Source organism: Nelumbo lutea, chromosome 4 (assembly GCF_056320005.1).
Source record: "Nelumbo lutea isolate HS-2025 chromosome 4, American lotus-T2T, whole genome shotgun sequence".
In the NCBI taxonomy this organism is placed as follows: Eukaryota; Viridiplantae; Streptophyta; class Magnoliopsida; order Proteales; family Nelumbonaceae; genus Nelumbo; species Nelumbo lutea.
The window spans coordinates 94,142,694-94,160,109 of NC_142687.1; the positions used below are offsets into that span (position 1 = coordinate 94,142,694).

Sequence of the window (17,416 nt, forward strand, 5' to 3'; positions counted from 1 at the left end):
TATCTATATTCTTTTATTTTTTATGTAAATAAATCAATGACCATTTTAATCATAAAAATCTTTTATTAAAAGGGATATTTTTTGTTCTATTTGAGTGTTGACAACTTTCTCCCAGTTGGAAAAGTTTATTCATTCACGTAGGAAAAACTTTTCCCGATCCCCACATAAATCTGATAAAAGAACATGAATTTCTTGGTCAATGAGAATCAAAATCCCATTGACCAACTTTCCCCCTCTCAAAATCTGAAAAAAGAATGCCCCATTAGAGGAACACTGAATGACCATTCAAACTACTGGATTACCAACAAATTAGAAAGGAGCTTAAGGGCTTAGTTTGAACAATACAAGGAAGCATTCTTTTTCATGAGATTAGAAATAGAGAGGTTTCTTTGCAACTAATTATGGCATTTCTATTGAAATATTTATTTGGCTTTTACACAAGAATCACATACAGCATTCATGCATGCATACATATCCCTCAACCCAATGTATATTTTATACATGGCAATTTATGCCATGTCTCCTCTCCTACACTTCTCCTCTGCTCTCGCTTAAAAAGAGGAAAGAGGGCAAGCGAAGGGTCTTCTCACTACAAAACTCATTTAAACCCTCCTAGATCTTAATTTTCTCTAATAAAAATATAAAATCCATAATTATTCTCACTAAATTAGATGGATTGATTCAGGTTAGAAGGCCAAGCCAAAATCAATCTTAGATATAAACCCTGGCCTACACCCAAACTGATTTCAAAATCCAAATTTACCAAGAATTCAAGAGATATGTCCAAATGCTTCCGAACAGGTATATGAACAGGGATCTACACTTGAATCCTATTTGGATAGGGACATATTTGAATTCTTTCTGATAAGAATCCAAGAGACTTATGTTTGATTTAATATTTGACAGATATAAATTTGAATCCCATTCATTTAATAAGTTGAGTTTGGGTAAGAAGAGAAGTGTGCTTTTAAAGCCTAAAAGCATAAAGTCCTAATTTTAAGCTTTATGCTTCTTTGTTTATTTTTGTTTCGCACAACCGAAAGCTGAAACTGAGCTTATATCGGTTCAATTTGGTTTTATTCTATAGTGTCAGCTTGATCCTTGCTGGAGAAGGAAACTGCCGATCTCCTTGCTGGAGGATAATTCGGATAGACAGGTTGATGAGGTCAGTCCATCGTTTGAGCACTTCGATGCTTAAGTCAACGATAAGAAAGATCACAGTAGAGAATTTGAGAGCAAAAAATGAGTAATTTGCATAGATTGTGTGTAGCTTCTGGCAGAATAGTGAGGTCGTTGTCCGAGCGTGTCTCTATCACGTTGGCAGGCAGGAACGACCAACCTTATCAGTCTGCTATCTTTGGAGCGTGTCTCTATCACGTTGGCGATGATCCATTCCAGGTCAGGACGTAGATCGGAGGATTGGTGTGCCATTCCGGGTCAGGACTTTCCGTCACATACGTCGGAGGATTGGTACCCTGAAAGTTCTACTCAATACTCGGGTCAGGGAGATCATGCCAACCTTCGAGGTCTTTGGCTTGTCTCCCAAGGTGGTGTGAGCGCCACCCTGCCACAGAGCGACCTTCCGATCTTTGCTAAGGTCGAGAGGTGTAGGCTAGGTAGATTGGCCTAAGTTATCTCTGCTCCAACCAACCTGTCTCCACATGGCACTGAAGTGTTATCTAATGGTTCGGACATGCCATGTGGTGCTTTGTGGTTGGCGGGCAGGTCAAATCACCCCTCATCACCTATGATAAGGATTATAATCTGGACTCGACCTCAAGTCTAGCTTGAAATTTGAGTCTGGGCCCAAGTATATAGGTTGGGGCCAGGTGGGGCTTTTGAGTAGTAGGGGTGCTCACGGTTCGGTTAACTGAACCGTTGGGTAAATTTTTAGATCAAACCGGTATGTTCGGTTTTTATATTTAACCAGATCGATGCAATTAATTAACCGGTTGATCGGTTTTTCAGTTTTTTATGCCTTTAAAATATAAAAAAGAAAAATACAGTCAAATAAAGGAGAGAGAGAGAGAGTCCGATGACTCAGCAGCAGACCCAGATTGCGGCGAAACTAAATTGCTCAGCTCACTCTCAACTCAATCGGATTTCATTCTTTCATTCTTTGATCTGTTGGAGCGCCAAAGGTTAGAACCTAGAAGGGAGAGTGAAGAGAGAGAGAGAGAGAGAAAGGGAAAGAGAAAGAGAGGGAGTGAGAGTCCGGGAGAGAGAGAAAGGAAAAGAAAGGGATGAGGGAATAGGGATCCTGCATGGCGGGTGTTAGAGTCAGATGACTGACTGTCAGATAGGCTGTTCACCAGTTTGGCAGTCTAAAAGTCTCAAACTAGTCAATTCGGCAATTTAAATGTTTTTATTAGATTTAAAAATATATTACTATATGTATATTTTGATCGGTTCAGTTAACAGCCAGTTTTTTTAAATGATTAACAGAAATCGAACTGAAACTGTCAGTTTTCTGACAACATTGAACCGAAACCGAACCGACCGGTTCGATTAACCTATTTTTCGATCAGTTCGATTTTTCAGTTTCTTTTGCTCACCTCTATTGAGCAGTCATTAAATGCATTGTATTTGATAAATATAAATTACAGATATTTGTAGTTTGGGGGTAATGACACCTAAGGGCCTGAATTTTCAAATGCGACATTTTATACCTTGAACTTTTAGAAGCATACACTTGAGTCCAACTCTGTTAAAACTAAATTACGGTGCACATAAAATTGTAAAAATGCCCATATTCAAAATTTTTTAACTGTTTTATTCTTTATTAAAAAGAATTATAGGGATGATCTCATGTGGAAAAAAAGAGTAAAATATAATCTAAACATGGTCATTTTTGTAATTTTGCCTTCATTGTAACATCCATTTTAAAGAATTGGACTTTAAGTGTATCCAACTTGCAAATTAGACCCTTAAGTGATACTATCCAAAATACAATGCACCTACTTGTAATTTACCTTAATTTATATTATATTTAATCTAGCCCCTACATCTTTTTTTTTGTTAATTTTAGAGGATCTATTATAATCTATTTGACCGTATTTTTCCTATTATTAGAATCAAACAATGCGAGATATTATTTACTAAGAACTAGCGGGGACCCGTGTGATGCACGGGATTTATTAAGTGAAAATAGAAATGGTTATTTATTAAAATACCTCTTATAGTTTCATGGATTTATTAAATCCACCCTATAGTTAGCATTTTACTAAAACACTACTTATAATCTGCAATGGGTTTAATCAATCTTGCATTAGATGATAGTGGAAAATGGCAGTGTTGACCCTAATGTTCATTTAAATAAATATAATAAAAAGAAAATAAAAATAAAAATACCATTTTTGCCCTTAATAAGACACAGACAACCACTCTATTGGCTATATTTGATCAATTTTGTTTTCTATACAAAAAAGTGTTAAGGGTATTTCTGAAATAAAAAAATCATGGGTCTAATGGCAAAACAAACACTCCTTAATGGAAGGTTGATTAAGTAAATAAGTTGTAAAATATATGGGATGTTTTAATAAAATAAAAACTATAAGTTAGGTTTAAGAAAATATGTAAAACTATAAGGTGTGTAGAAATGGCAATGGGGATCATATCCCCCGTCCTCGACCCCAACTCTGAAATTAACTCCATCCTCGATCATCGACAGGGATGGGTTCCCTGTGAGGACCCAAGTCCCCAAAATGTTTTCAGATAATAGTATTTTTTTAAAAACAATCCCCGTCCCCGGTCCCCGACCCCAATTGGGGATTTCTATTAATCCCCGTCCCTGCCCCCGCCCCGCCAAAACAATCCCTATCCCTGGCCCCATCAAGTTGGTGAATTCGGGTCCCCGTCGGGGATGGGGAAAATTGCCATCCCTAAAGGTGTGTTCTAGTAAATGACCCTAATAGAAACACATAAGAGTATACAATTGTTTTATGTTTTTAACTTTTTAAATATTAATAATTATTCCTACTTTATATACTACTTTTAATAAATTTTTTATAATACAAAAATAACAATAATTAATTTCAGTTAGGTTTATTCAACAAACAGATGAAACCGACCAACCCGATCAACTCGACTTGAACTGCTTAGTTTTCTAGTATTTTAGGTTAGCTTTGGTTAAAAAAATTCCAATTCAATCAAGTTGGATCAGTTTCACTTTGGTGACTTATAAACCAACCATAACAATGGATATATATATTAAATATTTTATATTTTAAATATAATTTTTAATATAGAAAAGTGGAAAATTTTCCATATTTCTTAGTCTAAAATATTTTATATCATAAATCTAATTTTTAAATTTATTTTTTAATAATTGCATTGTATTTTTTAAATTTTTTGAACCGACTGACTAAACCAAAAAATCAACCCAAACCGATACAACTTGAGTGGGTTAGATTTCACAAAAGGTCAACCAGTTTTAGTTAGGGGTGTTCACGGGTCGGGTTGGGTTGGTTTGAGTCATTTTCTTCAACCGGCCCAACCTAGTCAGTTTACTTATTGACTAAACCAAAACCGACCGACTCTGAAGCAAAACTGACCCAAACATGAAGGATGGATTTGGGTCAGTTTATCGGTTTAGTCGATTTATTTATATATATATATATATATATTTCTAAATATTTATTTATATTTAAGTTTATTTCTTTTTAGTTTATATGTAAAATCAAAATATATATTTAAATCAATTAGTTTTTTATGCAAAACTGATTTTTTTGTCAAATATATATATATATATATATATATATATATATATATATATATATATTTAAATTTATACAAAACAGAATTAAATATTGTACAATTGTATTATATTTATATTGGTTTTATTTTTTAGTTTTTATCATAAATAACCAATTTTTTTCAAAGTTCAAACAAAACACAAATAAAATATATTAACATTTAATATATAGGGTAGGGTCTAATTAATAATTACTTAAACATACAAGATCCATTCGGTTCAGCTTGGTTTTAGTTTCCATACATGAAAACCAAAACCAAACCGAGTTGTCGTTTTATTTTCTCATACAAACTAAAACCAACTGGTGGTTTTACTTTTTAGCTTTTATCATAAATAACCAATTCTTTTCAAAGTTCAAACAAAACACAAATAAAATATATTAACATTTAATATATAGGGTAGGGTCTAATTAATAATTACTTAAACATACAAGATCCGTTCGGTTCAGTTTGGTTTTAGTTTCCATACATGAAAACCAAAACCAAACCGAGTTGTCATTTTATTTTCTCATACAAACTAAAACCAACTGGTGGTTTTGAAAAACCGACAAACTTGGGTTAGGCTGAGCCGGTTTGGTCAGTTTGGTTGATTTGACATTTAATGTGAACACCCCTAACTTTTAGCTGACCAACCCGCCAACCAGACAAAGTCAATTTGGTTGGCCAAATAGCCTATGACTGAATCGAACCAACTCATGAACACTCATAATTTCAATTAAATTAATAGTCCCGTCTCTTATAAATAAGAATAGTTTAGTCTCTAATAATTATTTAAAATTTATAGCAAAAATACACAATTATTGAAAATATGTTGATAATAAAAAATACAATAATTACAATAATTACAAAAATACAATAAGTACTAAAAATGTATTAACTTAGTTCATAAATAGTATAATCTCAAATAATAGTTTAATCTTTAATAAATATTAATCAATAAGTTATAACAAAAATACAATAAATACACTAAATTAAATTTAAAAATTTCAATATTAGTAGTTTAATCTCCAATAAGTTTTGAAAATTTTCTATTAAATAACAAAACAAAATAAATTTATACATAACCATTGAAAATACATTTATGACAAAAAACAATAAATAATTACTGAAATACAATAAATATTAATTTTAGTATATATAATTATATAATAAACACAGATTAAGAATTTGAAATTATTATTAATAAATATTAATTTTTTTGAAAGTTATTTTCTCAAATTATTACTTGATATAAGTGAAGTTTGTAATTTACAATATTATGTAAAAATATTAAATTATTATTAATTTCAATATTATATTGTAATTATTTTTTTACTTTTCTGATTTTTTTTTAAATTTATTACATAATTTCTTTATTTTAACTATTTAAAATTTATTTATATTAAATACATTGTTATTTAAAATACTTAGTTATTTAAATAGTTAAATAATATGTAAAATATTAATTATTTATTGAATTAAATTATCCATAAAATCATAATATATACTATTATTATGTAATTTCGTTATTAATTTTGTAATATATTAAATTATTATTAATTTCAATGTTATGTGATAATTATTTTTCTACTTTGAAGAAATTTGTTAAACTTATTACATAATTTCGTTATTTTAACTATTTAAAATATAGTTATGATAAATATTTAGTTATTTAAATATTCAAATAATATATAAAATATTTATTTTTTTTTGTTATTTGAGTTTTATTTATTTAAATCTATTACATATTATTAAATATTTAATAAACATTTAAATCGATAGTCCGGGAAAACATAATTTAAATTGTTAGTACATAATTTTGTGATATATTTTGTAAAAAATATATATATATTTTTGTGTTTTTATAAATATTTTAAAGTTATTATATAATTTTATTAGAATCTTTAAATAATTCTTAAATTTTTTTAATTTAAGCTTTCTTTAGATAGATATAGATAAGAAGTAGGGCAGAGGATAAATAGGAATTATAGATCATTTAGGAGAGAAACTCTCTACTAGATTAGAAATAACTTTGGAGATATATTGTAATTAGAGATAATTTATAAGATAAATAGAAATTAGAGATAATTTTGGGAAAGTAAGGGATAGTGGGAGAGGTACTTTAAGAGAAATTTTAGGAGAAGAAATTATTTAGTTTATTGGGAAAGTGCATCTCATTGGTTGTTTTGAAAATGACATGGAATAAAAAGAAGAAAATTTCTTGGCTATTTCGTATATATATATATATGAACCAAGTGCGGAAGTATGACCAGCTACATTTGGCTGAGAAGACTATGGAAACGGACGAGCTTCAGGTCTTAATCTGAGGCCTTAACGTTCACATCTGAACTCACATGTGGTCACGAGGAATTTTCCCATCTATCTACACCTCTTAATTGAATGACTCTCTTTCTTCCAAGAAAATAAAGAGGGTAATTACGCAAGGACTGTGAGGATTATATTATAATATTTACATTTTCTATCTTAAGTAGGGGTGTCACTTGGACCAGATTTGGTCCAATCCTATCCCGTCCAATATGAGTCTATTACAGAGGTATCAGGTCCAATCCAATCCAGTGAATATCAGGTCCAATCGAATCCGGTGAATACTCTGAATCATTTTGGACCAATCCAATTTAATTGATAAATTGTCCAATCTGTTTAAATTGGTTTTAATTTAGATTGGTTCCAATACAAACCTAGTTTGTTGACACTTGTATTCTTATTTTCTATCAATGTACTGGATATTGGATTAATTAAGTCTGAACTGCTCCAATTCAATATATCTTTATTGGCCCATTAGATCCATCCAAACTGATTTTGATTTGAACAGGTTCAACCCAAAATGGGTCCATTGACACCCCTAATCTTAAGTGGGTTTAAGTGTAGGGCTTGTACAGACAAGACGGACCTATTAGAGCTGTTGATGGATCCATTCTATGGTTTGTGTCTGGATTAATAATTGGACTGGTTCTAGTTGTTCCAAACTGATTATATCATTCATAAATATTCATTTTGTTGTCATTTTTGTTGTATCTAACTTAAAAAGATTAGTTTCATGCACAGTATATAAGATAATTATGATTAAAAACATTTGTTTTATTAACATATAAACAATTTACTATTTACTCCATTTTATTAAGATAATATTATTATTTTATCAGAAATGAAGTTCCAAATTATCATTATAAGTAACTTTAGGTGTCAAAGTATAATGGGGTCTAATCAGATCAGACCTTATTTTCCCAATTAATAATCGGTTTGGTTATGCACTTAGGGTCTATATTTTATGCAACTGGTTAATAATTGATTCAAGAACTGATCTCGAACCATAGATCCAAATTAATCCAAATTAATCCTCATTACTCTCAACATCTATCTATATCTATTAATATATAAAGTGCAAGTTTAGATCATGGGCTGGATTTCCAACATACATACATTGGGAATATCTCCCTATGGCAACATTGACCTGTTGGGAGAATGTTTGTTGGTAAATAAACCTGTTCATGGGCTGAATTTCGGGCCAGAATTTACTGTTAGGTTTGGATTTTGAACCGGGTCCATTCAAATTTTGACAAAAGTTATACCCGATCCCAAATAATGAATAGGTCTATTTAATAAAATTCATAAAATGCAAAAGGATTTTACTGAATCTTCTTCCTCCCCTTCATAAATTTTTATTGATTTATTCGTACAGTTAAAACAATGGCAGGTGGAGATTCTATGATTCTATCAAAATTTAAGGGTAGTGCATCATAGATGGTAGTGTTGTTAAATAAAACCAAAAACTAATAAAAAATTTTGAGATAGACCAAACCATAAATACAAATATAAAGTCTTATACTTATCCCTTACACTCAATTTATATACAAATAAAGTATTAAATTTATTATTTTCAATTCCACTTGAATTCCCAAAGGGAAATGACAATAGATGTTGTTATGACGTACATAGCACGAACAAATAACAATGGAGGAAGAATGGCAGATACGCGCGTTGCCAAAAAAAGCACAGAATGAGCTAACATGCGCTGGGCTGTTACGGTTAGCTCGATTTGGTTGACCTACGTAGACATATTCCTATATAAAGCCGCCACCGTCCACAGATAGGCTTATAGACAGCCCATTTTCCTGCGAGCTGAATGATAAGGTATACATGGCTTCCCTTCTTTTTCCTCTTCTACCTCTCTTCCTTCCGGTCATCCTCGTTGATTCTTGAATTTCTCCTATCAAAGTCTTCTCTCGCCACTGGAATTCCGGTTTTCATGAAAATGGAGTTAAAATTAATAAACAAATGCGAGAACCAATCTCTTTTAGCCAGGTTTCTTTCTCGTTTTGTCGCGCGAGGAAAAAAATGGTTGCTAGAGAAACCGCGTAGGAATTTCCCCTCGAGTTGTTGATTTTTCCCGTCTTTTTTGCGGTTAAAATACTACTGAATTTGATTTTCTTCTCGTCTTCTTCTGTGGATTCCGTCAATGGATTCGATGTGATTTTTTCTTTTACTTTTTTTTTTTTCTGTGTTAGCTCCATTTCTAATATAAGCTGGCCATGGCGGACTCAAATGAAACAACTTCTCTGATTTCGAAGACATTTTTTCCCCTCCATTTTAGTGACTCTTTAATCATTCCAAGGCCGTGGTTTGCAGAGATAAAGGTCCGATTTTTTAGTGTTGAAGCTCTAATTCTAGTTTGTTTTTAGTGTAGTTTTCCCTACTGCTTTCCTCGAAGAATCTGCGTCGTTTAAGAGTTTGCACGGTTCAGTGCTTTAGATTCTATTAGCTGTTACTCGTCAGTAGTTTTCTAGTGGATCAGTTTATGATTTTTGAAAAATAAAAGAAGTAGCTTCCAGGCTTGGGAGGAGTAAGGCTTTGGCTTCTTGGATGTAATCTTATCATTTGAGTTCAAATTTTGTACTTTAGTTCTTGTTCGCAATCAGTCAGCTCTGGCATTTTGTTTGATATGCTGTTAATTTGTTAGGGACTAATATGGGAATTTATAATTCCATTTGGTAGAAATAGATCAGGGACTTAGGGTTTTTATGAGTCTTCTCTCTCTCTCTCTCTCGTATTCTTTTCAGCTGATCCTTTCTGTACCTTGTGTACTTGCAGTGATCTGAAAAGATGGTGGAGGAAAAGTGTACAATCGCAAAAGATGTTACTGAAGTAAGTCACCTCCATAAGTGTTTTCTTATCTTTCTATTAACCATTTTATTGTGCCTTGATTTTGTAATACATTGCTTAAAGTTCTGATCTCATCGATATATTTTTACAGTTAATAGGTAAAACTCCGTTGGTATATCTCAACAACATTACCGATGGCTGTGTAGCCCGAATTGCTGCCAAGCTTGAGATGATGGAGCCCTGCTCCAGTGTTAAAGACAGGTATCGCTTAGGTTTATATGGAAAGTCTTGTTGTTAGAGTAAATATGTACTTCAGTAGTTTCAATTGCTTCACCAGCTTCATCATTCTTGAATAACTTTTATTGGCTCAGTAAAATGTTTACTCGGTCCAAAATATTGATCTCATCAGTTACGATGTTCCAACTTGCAGGATCGGGTATAGTATGATCACGGATGCAGAGGAGAAAGGCCTTATCAGACCGGGGGAGGTTAGTTGCTTCCTATTATGTAGATATGTTTGGAGGAGTACCATATCAATATTTAGGAACATTCTGTAACTATGGTTTCAAGTTTTCTCTTACATTTATGAAATTTATTTTATATGTTGTAGCTTTGCAACGGGTCATTATGGAGTAGGGATATATGACCTAACCTAAGGTGCAATGTATTTGTGTTGCCAAACCCACTTAGGTGGGAAGTAAATGACAATGATTACTGTAATTACCAACCCTTGACTAAGGACCATGCTGGTAAAGCTAGCAAACTGTGGCCAGCAAGCATTACCATTTCCCAAATATACAGTAATAAAAGCTTCTGAGTTTGGTTGCATTTCTTCTTATTCCCATAAAAAGCTGTGGCAAGTTATGAATCACATAAACCTGCAGTTGATGGCTTCTACTAATAGAAATTGTTGTCTTTTATCTAAGGTAAAACATGCTGTCCAGTTTGTTGTGCCTAGGCTTCCCAAGTCTGGCTTAGATTTAATGTACTTCTCTATGATGTACTTTAGTTTAATATTCAAGACCAAGTTGGCATTGTTACTTGTTTTTGAATCAACTGGAATTTATAAAAGAAATTAATAGCATCACTTACCAATGCACAGAGGTTGCACATATAATCAAGATATGGCTGGGTTTCTCCAAATGTCCGTTCAAGTTTATATTATGCCACAGAAACTAGTAGGAGTTTATATGTATTGAAACTTGAAGATAAGAATTTTCCTCTGGCTTTGACTGTTTTTATGACGCCTGTAGAGTGTGCTTATTGAGCCGACTAGTGGAAACACCGGTATTGGATTGGCCTTCATGGCAGCAGCTAAGGGTTACAAGCTTATCATCACCATGCCTGCTTCAATGAGTCTTGAAAGAAGGATCATTCTCCGAGCTTTTGGAGCTGAGGTGTTCCTCACAGATCCAGCTAAGGGCGTCAAAGGAGCTGTTCAGAAGGCTGAGGAGATATTAGCTAAGACACCAAATGCTTATATTCTTCAGCAGTTTGAAAATCCTGCCAACCCAAAGGTATTCAATGAATTCATATTATATACTGATATTTTGGTTCAATTCAGATTTCAATGATTTAGTTACCATTTGATGTTATCCGTGTAGATTCATTATGAGACCACTGGACCTGAGATCTGGAAAGGTACAGCTGGGAAGGTTGATGCCTTTATTTCTGGGATAGGAACTGGAGGCACAATAACAGGTGCAGGGAAATTCCTCAAAGAGAAAAATCCTGATATTAAGGTTAGCTTGGTCCTTTACTCCTTCTATATGGACGGTGTCTTAGAGAATTTTTCAATTAGGATACTGCTGATAATAACTAAAAGGGTTGTTTATTTGTTTGATTTTCACCAAAAAGATGTACTTATTCCTTGTTTGTTGGATTTGTTTATGTTCCCTTTCAGCTGTATGGTGTAGAACCAGTTGAAAGTGCAGTTCTTTCTGGAGGAAAACCTGGTGAGTTTTCTAGTTGTTTTAGTCTTTATCATGTCAATTTTTGTTTTCTGTGGAAGTATTATCTTTTCAAGTTTGGTGGGGTTATGTTGTATTAAACTTGTAATACATTCTTGGAGCTCATAGATTCCTCTGTAATGTAATCCCTTCTTGATAAGTCTACCCTATTTGTTTTGGCATCTGCCACTAGGTTATTGTGAATTATGCAATTTTCTCCATTGAAAGTTAAAATCTTGATTATATTTTTTTCTATATCTAGTCTTGTAAATAATATTTTAATATATTAATTGTTTCCATTTTTTATAAGTTTCTTTCAAATGTCTTAGGTCCACACAAGATACAAGGAATTGGTGCTGGTTTTATTCCTGCTGTTTTGGAGGTTGATCTCATTGATGAAGTTATTCAAGTAAGCCTCAAAGATATTTGATTAGATGTTTTTTTCTTTTTTTTTTCGACGGAACATGTGAGTAGATATTTTCTGAAAGCATCAGTGATTAAGCAAAGTTGTAAAAGGCACTCATAAAAGTTAATAAATTGTCCACATAGTACGGTGTAAGTTGGTCCGGGTTAGGTCAGGGTGGGGTCAACCCGATAACTTTGGGCTGGGTTCTTCACCTCTTTTTTTCTGAAATGTTCTTAATTTCTTAGCTTTTAGACTTGAGATTAGTGGATTAAGGTTAACATACTAAAATTATTATATGTAAAAGGACAAAGTTCTGGTGCTTTAGGAGACTACATTTATGTCAAACGGGCAGATCGTGTATGAGGCTCCCACCAATGTCGGCTCTGGTGAGGAACAGATTACACAGCCTTACCCCTGCAGATGCACAGAAGGGGCTGTTTCCAAGATTTGAACCCTTGGAAAATTATGTTACAAAGAGGCTTTAGGGGTATTAATTTATGTTACAGTAAAATTCATGCACACAAAATAGATCCGTGAACCTATAGACTGCAGGTTGCAATGTTGACAAGGTTAAGTGCCCATCATACCCATGTCACAACTTGTACTTAGAATTCTTGCACACTATACTTTGATTGGGGTCCTTTGGCTGCAATATAGGCCCATGAACCTATAGACTACAGTATCTGTTATCCACTAGTTGCAGCTATAGTTTTGGCCTTTGCTCTTTGGAATTTTAAGGTTTGACTACCAATCACTTCATTTCCATGTCCAACATCTGTTGCATCAATTAGATATCTAGTTGGGTCTTTAATTAGGTGCATATTACAGGCTCATTTGACTTTTAATTCATTAAACTTTTTTTGATAGATTTTTGTGTAATTTCTAGATATCAAGTGATGAAGCTATTGAAACTGCAAAGCTTCTTGCACTGAAAGAAGGTTTATTGGTATGTTCTCTACCCTTTGATGATAAAAGACCTTTATTTTTCTCTGTTCTCTGGACTAAGCAAATGAGATTTCGAAATTTATATTTGTATGTAGATTTCTCTGGTTCATGGATTTTTTTTCCCTTTTTAGTTTGCTGATAAAGATCATTGATTACAGACTGGAATATCATCAGGTGCGGCAGCTGCTGCTGCACTTAAAATTGCAAAGAGGCCAGAGAATGCTGGCAAGCTCATCGTGGTAAGTTTGCTTAGAGATTAAAGTTTGTTTTGTAGTTAGCTGCAAAAACAAGATGTATAAGGTTTGCACTTTTCTGCAGCTGTTGGGATTCTATTAGACAACATTTTGGGAGTTGAAAGAACTCCATATCTCATATTATTAGAATCTTCATCATGTTGAATTTTTGTCACAAAAGATCTGCCAAACAGGACTACTCGAGGCACTCTTGGGAGATCTTTCAGGCCAAACTTTTACATGACCGGATGGTGGTTCCATTGTTATGTGTCAGTTTTTGAAACCCACAAACACATACAAGTTAGAGAAGAAAGAAAAATAAAGGCAGAAACGACAAGAATGAAGAGATCAAATTTTGTGATTAGAATAATCTGGCCATGTTAATTTAACAAGTTACAATGTCACTTGGAATGACACGATGTTTCAGATGTGGTGTCAGATGATTTGTAAAGCATACAAGAAAAAATATTTGTCCTAAGGGAAAATCTATGATGCAGAAAAGATATGATATGGAAAGAGTTTTGACCAATCAAAACCCACCCATGAATTTTGGTAAATTACACCTTATTTACCATATCATAGTTTGTGATTTCAGTTTATTGTTCAGTTGCTTTTCCGATATCATATCTTTTCCATATCATAGTCGAACCCTTGTCTTAATCTTATTTTGAAAGGTTAAGGTATGCAATGGGTCAAAAAGTGACATCACTGAAATAAAACTTTTGATTTGATCGGTTTCTCCCAACTGTCCAAGTATTTAGTATTCCTACTTGTCTAAATTTTAGACATTTCTCTTGAAGCTTATTAACTTTGTGAAGGAAAGAAGAACGTAACTAGTACTAATATCCATCAAGAAAATTTAAGTACTATTAATAAATCTCATGCATTTTCCCCAAGAAAATTAAAACCTCATTCACATATAGTAGATGGGAGGGAAATTTAGCTTGGTATACAAAATTCACCCCATACCTTACTTTTCTACGGATTCTACATTCCTGTACTCTTTTAGTTTCATTTTGAAATTTAGATCATCAAACTGTTTCATTTCATTCTTGTTTCCTTCGACCTTATGTTGTCAGAAATGACTCGTTTTGCTGCTATGCAGGTGATTTTCCCCAGCTTTGGTGAGCGCTACCTGTCATCTGTACTGTTCGAATCCGTGAGAAAGGAGGCAGAAAGCATGGTTTTTGAGCCATAAGATGTCTGAACTTCAGGAATATTATATTTTTTTCTCGGTTTCCTTCCTGTTCTTTGTGGCTCTTGCGTTATTTGTCCAAATAATTTGAAAGCTTTCTAATGTTGTACAACAGAAAGCAGTTTAGATGAACCTTGAATTGAAAGCAATATTTGATAGTTCAGAGAAAAGTTTTGATCTATTAAAGTTTATAAAGGTTGCATGACTGCTGTGTATGCATGCACTTCGATATTCGTGTTAAGGTTTGATACGTGAGGTCGCACTTGGATCCAGTGGGAGTGTATTCCGGTTCAACTCTTGATCATTTGAAGTTTGAACCACTGATGAGTTAGATCTGGATGTCAGGTCCCATTTGAATTTGTGCTCAGCTGACTGATGGATTATTCAACTTGATCCAAACATGATCGGACCAGCAATCAACAAAAAGATGAGATTGTTATTTCTTATAAAAAAAACGAACCACTCAAAACATCAAGGATGATACATAATCAATCCCCTTTTACAAAGAAATTCATGCAGAAATAAGGAAGGAGGGTGTTTGGGCAAAAGAAACAAAAGATCTTTTCCTTCTAGCTAGTTTAGCGATTACATGAGCTGGATTAACATATTTCCAGGAACATATATTAGTTTAATATCTACAAAATGATACAAAAGGTTTTTAGTATGATCTAGCAGAACTTGCTCGCTCCAGTGAACCAAAGATGAGAGTTGAGACTCGAGGATTACAACCGAAAACTGTTTCTACTGCTCTACTTCAAGAAAAAAAAATACTTAGTCTTCAATTTTCCAAGGAAAAGGAGTAAGAAAGAAAGGAAGTAGAAGAAAACAAAAAGAGGAAAGAAAGATGCTTAAAAAGATGAACTACACGCACCAGAGGTTCAAACACAAGCCAAAACGAGAATAAGTTTATACCCTAGGATATTAGTCAGCAATTTGGCGCATGAATACATTTATACTACTCTATTTTTATGCTTTTTTATGCCTTTACTACTTGAAATGGATATGATGCTTTTTAACAAAGTAGGTATATTAATGTTTAAAAATCGATTTGGAATTAGAACCACTTTGACCACTGGTTTTTAGGTCAGCAGTTTGATCATCTAGTTTGGATGGATAGTTCATTCTAATTTAAAAAATAAAATAATAATCAAAATGAAAATGATCAAAAATCTGATCAAACAAGTCAATGGATCGCTGATCAAATTACAGGTTTTTAGACAAAACAGCTCAAGGGTGAATGAAACTGGTTGCCTGGACAGTTCCAGGCCGAATAGACGATATATATTGTTGTGATCCAATGAATTCAAAAATCGTATTTCCGTTTTCCTTCGAATATTTGATAATAGAAACTAGAATCTAAAAGGAAGAATCACAATGTGTAGCAGTCAGCACAATGGTTAAAGCTTGGCTAGAGATATACAGTACATACAATCAGGAAACTAGAAACTACAGGCATAACCAAAGATGCGAGACAAAATCAGAAATCCCTTAACTGAGAGAGAGATGCAACCCCAATAACGAACAACTGAAACATTAAAAACTTTAAGTTGAGAGTTGGGCAGGGGCCGCGCGAACACGTACCCCCGCTACCACAAATTATGACGTACACTCCCTCACTTGGGAAGATGTTAAGAGGGCCCCCCCTCCTTAGTGCAGTGGAAGTCGCCAACCTAAGCCATGGGCCCTCAAGATCACCCATCGACCCCGTCCAGGTAAATAAGATTTATTCTTACTCTTTCACTCTATTTATACTCCTCTATTTACTTTGCTTTTTCTTATTTAGGCGATGTGGGACTCCGTAGCCACTTCAAAGTCCAACTCACAAGAGTTTTTATTTTTTAAAGCATCCCGCACGCAACACGTGGTAAAGTCCGTTTTGCAGTCTGCAGTTGGCGAAGTTGTGTTATAGCTTCTCTTTCAGCATTTTCATTTCCTTTCGGTAAAGATGAATTTAATTTATAGATAAAAAGAAAGAAAAATAGAGTTGAACAAAGCAACAGACAGGAAGGCGGGGAAAACACCACTCCAACCTCACAATAAAGTGAGCAGTAGTACTATTCCAATGTCTATTAACAAAATGTCCCATACTTATTGAGACAGACAAAAAGAAAAAAGACTTGAATTTGAGCACCTCTGTTCTAATATCGTCAAACCAAGTCGTTAACAAAAAGATCCACCAGAACCGAGTCCGTTTCGATGGTATATATATCAACAAATGCTTTTAATTTAACGAGAGAAAAGTTTTGATTCGTTTAACTTTATCTGACGCCTGAGAGAATAAGAATTCTCCACACCACGGTTGATCTTCAATCAAAAATCCCCTCTGATATCTCATTTGAAAATGGCAAGACAAGATAGCCTTTATTTACTCTGGAATAAGCAAGATGAAAAAAGAGAATAAATATAAAGGAAAATAAATAGTTTGAGATGAATTGGTGGGGTGCGCCAGGCCGGTGCAGTAGTGCAACGCATGGGCGACGCACGAGGACCCCAGTAGCAAGCTACTGCAGTGGGTCTTCCCCCTAGAAAAATAAATTTAATATCATGTGAACCGATGGCCCACGTATCAGATATTAAACTGATAAGAACAGATACTACACTTGATCTTAGCCAAAAGGCCGAGAAAGGTATGAATTTTTCAGGGTCTTCCATCACTTTTTATAGTCCACTCTAACTCTTCTGTTCTTTCCAACAGCCGATGTGGGACTAAAGTCGAGACAATTTAACCAACGGAGTGCGTGTGCTACCTCACTCTTGCCTGTTGAAAAGCCTTCGCTTGAGCTTTCCAGAACCCAGAGGGTCTGTACTGTTCCGATTATTCACTATTTGGGTCGGT

The 17,416-nt window shown here is 33.8% G+C and overlaps 1 protein-coding gene and 2 non-coding genes across 4 annotated transcripts; 1 reads left to right on the plus strand and 2 right to left on the minus strand.

The window, feature by feature from the left end:
- The first annotated feature begins 8,729 nt into the window (after nt 1-8,729).
- Nucleotides 8,730-14,775, plus strand: LOC148861904 (cysteine synthase). Of its 2 annotated transcripts, XM_088982767.1 has the most exons (12): nt 8,878-9,107; nt 9,258-9,386; nt 9,841-9,894; nt 10,004-10,113; nt 10,283-10,340; nt 11,106-11,369; nt 11,457-11,594; nt 11,756-11,807; nt 12,131-12,210; nt 13,094-13,153; nt 13,311-13,391; nt 14,491-14,775. In XM_088982767.1, exons 3-12 carry the CDS (start codon nt 9,853-9,855, stop codon nt 14,581-14,583), a joined length of 978 nt encoding a protein of 325 aa, XP_088838893.1. In that variant the 5' UTR covers nt 8,878-9,107; nt 9,258-9,386; nt 9,841-9,852; the 3' UTR covers nt 14,584-14,775. The 2 variants fall into 2 exon arrangements, with proteins under 2 accessions (XP_088838892.1, XP_088838893.1); XM_088982766.1 differs by lacking the exon at nt 9,258-9,386 and having other exon boundaries at nt 8,730-8,883.
- Nucleotides 14,776-16,138: 1,363 nt separating this feature from the next.
- LOC148861905 (U1 spliceosomal RNA) lies at nt 16,139-16,300 on the minus strand. Its single transcript, XR_016095657.1, has one exon. It is a non-coding gene; the product is annotated as a U1 spliceosomal RNA (small nuclear RNA).
- A 715-nt stretch (nt 16,301-17,015) lies between these two features.
- On the minus strand, nt 17,016-17,211 carry LOC148861906 (U2 spliceosomal RNA). Its single transcript, XR_016095144.1, has one exon. It is a non-coding gene; the product is annotated as a U2 spliceosomal RNA (small nuclear RNA).
- Between the last annotated feature and the right edge of the window lie 205 nt (nt 17,212-17,416).